The sequence below is a fragment of the Sabethes cyaneus genome, chromosome 2 (assembly GCF_943734655.1).
Source record: "Sabethes cyaneus chromosome 2, idSabCyanKW18_F2, whole genome shotgun sequence".
NCBI classification, from domain to species: Eukaryota; Metazoa; Arthropoda; class Insecta; order Diptera; family Culicidae; genus Sabethes; species Sabethes cyaneus.
In genome coordinates, this window is record NC_071354.1 from 160770476 (window position 1) to 160780161 (window position 9686).

The 9686-nt window shown below is 40.5% G+C and overlaps 1 protein-coding gene across 4 annotated transcripts; it reads left to right on the forward strand.

The window, feature by feature from the left end:
* The first annotated feature begins 2636 nt into the window (after window positions 1–2636).
* On the forward strand, window positions 2637–5904 carry LOC128734527 (cleavage and polyadenylation specificity factor subunit 6). 4 transcript variants are annotated; one of them, XM_053828769.1, is made up of 7 exons: window positions 2637–2654; window positions 2722–2931; window positions 2991–3722; window positions 3771–3971; window positions 4075–4523; window positions 4588–4911; window positions 4968–5904. In XM_053828769.1, exons 2-7 carry the CDS (start codon window positions 2866–2868, stop codon window positions 5131–5133), a joined length of 1938 nt encoding a protein of 645 aa, XP_053684744.1. In that variant the 5' UTR covers window positions 2637–2654; window positions 2722–2865; the 3' UTR covers window positions 5134–5904. The 4 variants fall into 4 exon arrangements, with proteins under 4 accessions (XP_053684744.1, XP_053684746.1, XP_053684745.1 ...); XM_053828771.1 differs by having other exon boundaries at window positions 3771–3923; XM_053828770.1 differs by having other exon boundaries at window positions 3783–3971.
* Window positions 5905–9686: the final 3782 nt, after the last annotated feature.

A 9686-nucleotide genomic window follows, 5' to 3' on the forward strand; every position in this document is an offset into this window, starting at 1 on the left:
TAGAGAATCACCAATTATTTTCAGTCTTCAGTGCATTCCAATGTGTTTTCAAATGCTAACGGATTTATTTTCGTGATTAGCATCACTTGCGCCAAGAGCCAAACATATAACCTATCAGTTCGTAAACATAAATACACTTGCGAAGCTCTAATAATCTCCCGAATCAGAAACAATATACATCAAATGAAAGGAAATGCATTTTCTTACCATTATTATCCATTTTCATCATTCCCACTGTTGTTAATTCAGTAAAATATTACTTTTAAAGTTGAGCTCCATATAGGTTCCAGCAAGCATTTTGGGAATTGCACTTTTTTTGTAGTTCCAATAATCACAACCAGGTAGCGAACGGTTGCTCTTAGTTTTGCTCGAATTCGCCTATTACACTGAGAAAACCTTTCGGATAGTTTCTACACAGAGAACAGATTAACAGGCTCGGAGGAAGTAATCGATTTTTTGTGTGTAAAATCTGTCGGAAGCGCTCTCCAGAAATAGTTTGCCAAACGCATAAAAAAATATCTATGTACCTTTATCATTGTTGCTTTGTGCTATATGGCATAGCACATAGCAGCGATGGCAGCGACATCAAGATCTAGTTTGCCCAAGGGGTTTCCAACAGCAATGATTACTACGCGCCTTTGAAAAAAGTTACTTTTGATTACTTTGCTGATTACCTCTGATTCCCAGTAATCAATATCTCGTGATTACTATAAATTAATCATGATTACCAATGATTACTTAAGATTATCATTGATTACTTTACTGATTACCATTGATTACCTACACTCTTAAATGATTCTACCTGTAAATAGGTCAGATTTAGTTAAAGCTAGGTTGAAACTACTCAAAATGCCCTTAAAGTGTACAAACTCAAACTTTGGGTAAAAATTTCAACCAATTTTGGCTACTTGCTACCGATAATTGAATTATTCTCTATGACAAATAACGCACTTGTAAGTTCCTACTACCAATTTTTTGGTTAAAAAACTACTCAAAATCTGAGTTTGTACACTTTAAGGGCATTTTGAGTAGTTTCAACCTAGCTTTAACTAAATCCGACCAATTTACAGGTAGAATCATTTAAGAGTGTAGTTAATTCGCAAATGATTCCAAAGGTAATCTCTGATTACTGCGCACTTATACGCCTTACTGGAAACCCCTTGAGTTTGCCACTTACTGTTCGAGGGGTGCTCTATTAACGGATTACTCGTAGATTACATAAAAACCTTTTACACACTTTTTTTCGATTACCTGGTAGTCTGTTCTCTGTGGTACCTCGCTTAAAACCAAAAACCAATGATTACTACGCGCCTTTGAAAAAAGTTACTTTTGATTACTGCTGATTATCTCTGATTACCAGTAATCAATCTCTTGTGATTACTATAAATTAATCATGATTACCAATGATTACTTAAGATTATCATTGATTACTTTACTGATTACCATTGATTACCTAATTAATTCGCAAATGATTACAAAAGTAATCTCTGATTACTACGCACTTATACGCCTTACTGGAACCCTTGACAAAAGCGCTAATAGCGAATTCATAAATTAACCTGGGTTCGTGCTAACTCGAACCCGAAATTTATGAACGATACGGGCATTTTGACAGATCGACCCGTAAACCATACCCAGGTAACCAATAAGCATTTCCAATGCAATTTAAAAGCAAGCCAATAAGCATTTAAGTTGCCTTAAATGCTACTTAAATGCTATTTTGGCAAAATATGCGGCTACTTTACTGCTAGCCCTCTAATAGTGCTGACAATGCTTATTTCTAGCTAGTTACCAACAAGAAGAATTTAAATAGAATTGTGGATGCCAATTTACAACAGTTATGCAGTCAAAAAGCTGATAAACAACAACCTGCAGTATAAAACGCCAGGGATGCTAATAAATGGCTAATTTACTGCTTATTTTAATGCTTATTGGTTACCTGGGTAATGCTAGACAGTTTTAACCTGCGCTTCAAACTGAATGCTCTCAGTTTAACCGAAATGCAATCTCGGTTAATTGTCGACTAACATTTGAAAGGGGCGGACAAGCCAACTGTCAAATAGAACGAGTGAGAGTTCCTTTTCCTATGCTGCTCCAGCAAAAAATAACTCTCACTCGTTCTGTCTGACAGTTGGCTTATTCGCCCCTTTCAAATGTTGATCGACAATTTATGAACGCTTTGACAGCACTTCGATTAAAACTGAGTGCTAATCAACCTGAGGCAGGTTAATTTATGAATTCGCTATCCAGCTTTTTACGAGCCATAATGGCGGACGTGTTCGTAATATTTGAACAGCATTTTTGACAATTCCCTAATACATCGCACGTTTTCTTTCCGTGCGTTCACGGTAAAACTAAAGGAATGCACGGAAATAACACGTGCGATGTATTAGGAAAATGTCAAAAATGCTGTTCAAATATTACGGACACGTCCGCCATTATGGCTCGTAAAAAGCTGGATAAGTCAGCGATGCGATGTAATCGTATCTGCAGTATAAATCCCTCGGTAGCACATTAGCAATTTTTATAGCAGTTTGACATTATATTGACATACAGGCTAGCAGTACTAGAAGTTTTAAATGATTATTTGACATTGACAGTACGTCTCTTTTATAGCCATTCTTCTTTATACCGTTATAGTTTGCGGCATTTTGGTAAAAGTTTTGGCGAAAAATTTTCGGTCGCATATTTTACTAACATTATGGTTTGATTCGCTTCTAGGTACGAAATAATCGTTCGTGTTTCAATTGCGCAACGTTACTCGTCTGATTTTCGTCGACGGTGTGCAAAATTGTGCATATTATATGCGGAGAAAGTGATTTGTGTTCTCATTCTCTTACTGTGGTTGGTGAATGAAAAACAAAAATGGCCGATGGCGTGGATATTGATTTGTACGCTGATGATTTGGAGCAGGACTTTAATCAAAATAATGTAGGTTCTGTATTGATTTTGAATGCCTCGGAATGATTGAACTTTGGCAAATATTGCAGGACGAATTTGGTGGAGATGGAGGTGATTTGTATGACGATGTTATCACACCGTCCGGTGATCATAGAAACGCTTCAGGTAGTGTTCCTTCCGACAGGATGGATGGGATTGACAGCAACGGCGGCTACCACCATCACGGAGGATCGATGAACCATATTGCTAGACGACATCAGCTGTATGTGGGAAATTTATCATGGTGGACGACTGACCAAGATATCGCAGATGCAATATCCGAAGTTGGAGTTAATGATTTTCAAGAAGTTAAGTTCTTCGAAAATCGAGCTAATGGACAGTCGAAAGGGTTTTGCGTTGTTTCGCTGGGATCAGAGAATAGTATGCGTTTTGTAATGGAACGGCTGCCGAAGAAGGAACTGCACGGGCAAAACCCAGTTGTGACATTACCTACGAAACAAGCGTTGAATCAATTTGAAAGTCAGCAGAAAACTAGACCGACACCGCCAGCTCAAGGTCAATCGAATGGACCGAGACCGCCAGGCCCTAATATGACTATGGGGATGGGAGGACCACCTGCAGGTCCCCATGGCGGACCGGGTGGACCAGGAGGTCCCAGTGGACCTGGCGGTCCAGGTGGTCCTCCCCGAATGGGAATGGGCATGGGTCCCAGCATGCCGCCTGGAATGCGACCACCTCACAACCATCCAATGCAGGGACCAGGACCGGGACCAATGCATATGCAGGGTCCGCCAGGGCCAGGAGGTCCACCTAGACCACAGGTATTCCCTAAAATAATTAAATTTGTGCTTGTTTAATGCTGTAACCAGCGTTCCTTCCAGGGTCCACCGATGCATCAAGGTAACGGGCCTCCACAGCAAGGCCATCCTCGTTTCCAAAATCAAGGACAGTGGAACGGGCCGCCCAGAATGAATGGCCCGAGACCGGGCGGGCCGGGTCCGATGCCCCATAGACCGCAAATGGTAAATAAACCGCCGTACCATTCACAGAGATCACACAGATTCACGGATGTAAATATATCCTGCACATCTATATAATTATTTGATTTTACATAATTCATAGCATATCATAGTATTAAAGAGTGAGTTGTTTAATGATTTTTGTTTATTTTAGTATCCTGGACCACCGTCGCGCGGACCTCGGCCTGATTGGAATGGGCCTCCCATGCATGGAGGGCCTAGTTTTCCTCCTGGTCCGCCAGGACCTCGCCAAGGACCACCACATATGCAGGGACCTGGTCGTGGGCCTCCGATAGGTGGTCCAGGGCCACAAGGTCCCGCACCACATGTAAATCCAGCTTTCTTCAACCAAGGTGGTGGTCCTCCTGGTGGCCATCCCAACGGTGGGCCTGCGTCGCATGGACCTCCTTCAGGACAAGGACCTCCGCCACATTTCAGTTCACAAGGGGGAGCAGCACCCCGTGGTCCTTGGCCACCGGGTCCCAGTGGAAAGCCTCCAGGTGCACCATTCCCTGAGCATACTATAACGCCCCAATTGAGCGAAGCAGAATTTGAAGAGATTATGACACGAAACCGTACTGTCAGCAGCTCGGCCATTGCAAGGTAACTTTTACTTATGACAAATAGCCATAATTCATAAAATAACTAAATCGACTATTTGTTTCAGAGCTGTTTCAGATGCAGCTGCCGGGGAATACTCGAGTGCTATTGAAACATTGGCAACGGCAATTTCGCTAATCAAACAATCTAAGGTGGCACACGACGAGAGATGTAAGATTCTAATTAGCTCCCTTCAAGATACGCTGCACGGTATTGAAACGAAGAGTTACAGTAGAAGGGAACGATCAAGATCACGAGATCGCTCTTCGCATCCGCGTTCTAGATCTCGCAGGGAACGTTCGACATCACGTGGTTATCGTGAGCGTTCTCGTGAAAGAGACCGCAGTGATCGTAGCGAACGTGACCGCGACCGTGATCGTGAAAGAGATGGGTAAGTAATCTGTATTTTTGGTCTTTAAATTATCTTACTACTTAAATTGGTTGTAGCTCTAGACGTTCTCGTCCCCGCAATAAAACTCCAGAGACAACCACTGACAATTCAACGGAAAATTCAAAGCGCTACTATAACGATGACCGTTACAGATCTTCGGATCGTGACCGTGAACGTGATCGGGATCGAGAGCGGCGTGAAGAGCACCGATCACGTCATTAAAACTACATTGCATACCGCGTCGTACCGGACATTATTTCTCTCTTGCAGCAAACGAGTGCACTCGTGTCCACCTGCAGTTGAAAGTGTAAAGCGTTATTTTATGGACTTCTCATATAAAGTGTTAATCACTTTAGCTCTTCTCAAAACCCGTTTTAAGAACCTATCTTACCTTCTAGTAAGTTCAAGCCTGTTTCGGTTTCCGTTAAACCTTTTTTAGCATTTAGGGATCATAGTGAAATTTGTTTGGTCATTTTACTTACTCGGTTTTCGAGTATGATTGTGAACGGTTCTGTACTTGGTACCTAAGCTGGGTATTATGTACATGCTCAACATGAATTATTGAACAAATTCATGTATAACTATTGAAAAAAAAACGGGAGTAACAAAATTTGAGATTCTATACACCCTACTCGTCCACTTCCAATAGAAACTGTTTAGAAATTATTACACTGCTCCATGCCGAATAGAGAGTATAGATGTCACGAGTGGATGCTGCATAACTGTGGGACACTTCTATCACCGTTTTTATCACCTAAATAATCAACATTGCGGAAATCGGAGACGAATATTCAGTGACCTGCGGCGGCAGATCCAGAGGTCTTATGTGTCGAAAATGCGGAGCAACATCGCTCCCAGAATAATAGCTGTCAGTCTGCTACCACTGCGTTGAAGTTATCCGGTGAATCCAGCAGAAAGAAGATTGTATTCGATAATTGATTGATTAAACTAATTACAATGATATTCCAAAAAAAGAAAGAAAAGCAAACTGTATTGTGTATTTTTATGTAGTATGTTAAGGATCAAGTTTAATTTTTAAGTTAGATTTTTTGTTTCTATTTATTTTTATTTATTTATTTTTTATGTTCAAAATGTTTCAATTTTCCGTTACATTGTTACCCAAGTTATTTATTACGTCACATTTCTCATCGACGGTCTTTATTTCATATTATTTGTTTGAAACATTTTGTAATCGAAGATTTACTGTAAATAGCAACGAAAAGACTGATTCAAACTATATACCTGCATTAGACATTGTACAAACAGCTTGAGTGGTTCGAGTGTCCCAAATTCTGTGATATCTCCTTATAGTGAGGACCCGCCAGTGCGGTCTATTTCCGAACAAATAGCAAAATAATATGGGATAGATAGGTTTAAAATAGGATAAACTACTGACAAAAATTCAATCTACGTACTATACGAACGATTCAAGCTGTTCTAATTTTAATTTCAGTATATATTACTTTATCCTAACAACATTCTAAACTCTCTAGAATGCTTTCGTTCGACTGTGTTCCGCTTTTGCTAGTAAACGAAGCATATATTGTGACGTTTTTCCAGGCAAGTTTTTCAATACTCAATCACCTATATTAAATATTGTGTATTCCAAACCGAAAATGATAATGCGCTTAGGTAAATAGACAATGTTTGTGAATAAACGTACTATCCCAAAAATCTTCAATATATGCGCTCTTTGTAAATGTTTATCGCGTGGTAAATATACAGAAACAAAACGGTACTATTAATGTAAATTTTGAAACCTCGTAGGCAACAGCGCGCGATAATTTTATTGTCTATACTAAGTGCTTCTACGTTGATTGATTTATTATTCTATCATGGTAAGACAGATCTCCCGAAAGACTTCAATTATATCGTCGTTATCGTTAACGTATGAATTTAAATTGTTATTGAACAATTTGTATCGTATTTTTTAACCAGTCAGATGTTGATTTGGCTACCGTTTTTAAGAATGCCATTTAATCGATCGAAGAGGTAATACTTTGTATTCGAAACTAAAACTGTAGATTTAACTCAAGGAGCTTAGCTTGAATGAATTATTGGAAAAATGCCAGATGGTAAGATTATGCGATAGGGTTTACAGTTATCTAGGTAATTTCTGCAGAACAAAAACCGCTGGGACAACGTGAAAGTTCTATGGGGAATCAAATTTGCAGGTGATGTTTACTTTCTGGAATAGATTTTTTTTATTATTATATTTGAAGGTATTTGTGTTGTAAGGCATAGTAGATCTCAAATCCCAAAAAATGGTGCATATTGAAACGGATTGTAAGATAACGTTAAGATTTTTGCATACAATGCCAAGGATGTATACGTTTTTATAAGACAACACGCCACAGTGGAAGAGTACTAAATGAATTGTAAGCGCATAGTACAGCAATGAAATTTCTAATAGCCATACATGTTATCTGACAGGCTATTGTGTTGGTTTGCGAACAACATTTAATGAAATCCCAAGAAAAAAAAATAAAGGTAATTTCATGTACGTATTTGAAGCACAACCTTTTCCGTCCTGTACTATTATATTTTTCAGCTGTATTTTTCGTAATAACAGTTTGCAGAAAGCTTCGCCATTACACGCAACCTAATTCATTGCATAGTATATTATGCTAAGTAAGTGAATAAGAAGTAAGTAAGAACCCAACTTATTTATTCAACAGCAAGCTGGGTTTAATCAACGAGTTCGGTATAACCTGGTTCCTCCGGTGTAAAATGAGTTACTACAGAGAGTATAGATTACAGAGGCGACAAGGCACTCAAAATCCGCTAAATTTAGAATCAAAGCGGAGAGTTGCCTTTATTTATAATGGTATTCTTCGCTATGATTCAAATCTAGCGGATTTTGAGTGCCTCGTCGCCTCTGTAAGTATTTAATAGTCTCTGTACGAGTTACCGATGAAATGAGAGCATGAGCATGAACGTACAGAGACTATAGGTTACAGAGGCGACGAGGCACTTAAAAACCACTAAATTTTGAATCAAACGGAGATTACCATCACAAATAAAGGTAACTCCCCGTTTTGATTCAAAACTTAGTGGATTGTCTCTGTAGCATGAACGACCACTCACATCGTAGTTACACGAGTTACCTACAGAGACTATAGATTACAAAGGCGCCGAGACACTCAAAAACCGCTAAATTTTGAACGAAAGCGGAGAGTTACCTTTATTTATGATGGTACTCTCCGTTTTCAAAATTTAGCGGATTTTGAGTGTCTCGGCGCCTCTGTAATCTATAGTCTCTGAAGAGTTACCGATGAAATGCTACAAAAACACTCTTAAACTGAAAATTCATGTCGATTAATACGCACGTGTTCCACCGGACCGGACAGACAGCGTATAATCGGTTAGAGCTGGTTACTAGCTGAGAGTTACAAGCAATCGTTTCATTCCTTTCATTCCACACGCATCTTTTCCAAACGACGGAGTTTTTTTGACGTAGGACTAAGTCTTTGTTTACTGTAATGGGACCGGGTAGCACTTTGTGAAAACGAAAATAGAAGTGTAACGTTTGAAGGAAAGATCTCAAATGCTAATAACTACTAAACTGCTAAACAAAACTGAACATTTATATGCCGTTGGATAGATAAAATGACCAGCAATTTTGTGGGGTGTTAGAGTGCAATTTAAAGGAGGTCGTAAGAGGGGGGGCTCCTATACAAATGAAATACAAATTTCCTCATAACTCAAGAGCTAATCAAGCAAATGGCAACAAAATTTGGCATGTGTGGGGTTTTAGTGGTAGGATTGTTTTCTATGGTGAATTAGGACCTTTGCCTTCTTTAACAAAAGGGGATATCATACAAATGAAATATAAATTTCCTCATTTGTGTGTGTGTGTGTGTTTTTTTTTTTCTTTTAACGAGTAGGGAAATCTGCTATCAGACACCTGAGAAGACAACTCAGGGAGTGGGGTTTGGTATCCCGACCCCCCTACTGGGGCGTGAGGATCCAGACCCACTAAAACCCTACTCGAGTCTCCAGCCTCAATCCCCCCTGGAATCACCTTATCGGTATTACTTCAGGGAGGGGCTATTGTGCTTAACGCACGCTCTTAGATAACTACTGGACTATGGTAGTTAGGCTGTTTATTCGCCGTTGATCGGCTTTCCAGCGGTTTTGTAGCTCAAGTACGATCTGGGTAGCAGCCGCATTGACCGCACCCCAGACGTCCGAGCTAGAACACATCCTTTGGACTAAGTTATCCGGAGTAGTGTCCTGTCCGCTAACTGCCATCATGTTGCTTCTCACGCCCGCGAAACGAGTGCATATGAAGAAAGCATGTTCTGCAGTTTCCTCAACGTCCGCGCATTCGGGACACTCGGGGGACTCCGCATGCCCAAATTTGTGCAGATACTGTCTAAAACAACCATGCCCTGACAGAATCTGTGTCAGGTGGAAGTTGACTTCGCCATGGCGCCTGTTGACCCATCCGGATAGTTCCGGGATAAGTCTATGTGTCCACCGGCCTTTTGTGGAATCAGACCATGCCCGCAGCCATGTGATCATCGAGGCCGATCTTGTGGTACTCCGTATGCCTCTAGTTCCACGTTGGTTGAAGCACTCTACGTCCTCGCTGATGATGATACCAATAGGCATCATACCCGCTAAGACGCAGATTGCGTCATGTGAAACTGTGCGGTACGCACTAGCCACTCTTAAGCACATGAGACGATAGGTGCTTTCCAGCTTGGCTAGATAGCTTTTGGTACCTAACACCGATGACCACACCGGCCCGCCATACCTGAGTATGGACT

Coding starts and splice junctions, on each gene's coding strand:
- LOC128734527 (XM_053828769.1), top strand. CDS start 2,866: ATGGCCGATGGCGTGGATATTGATTTGTACGCTGATGATTTGGAGCAG. Junction 3,972..4,074: donor GATCACACAGATTCACGGAT/GTAAATATATCC, acceptor TGTTTATTTTAG/TATCCTGGACCACCGTCGCG. Junction 4,912..4,967: donor CGTGATCGTGAAAGAGATGG/GTAAGTAATCTG, acceptor AATTGGTTGTAG/CTCTAGACGTTCTCGTCCCC.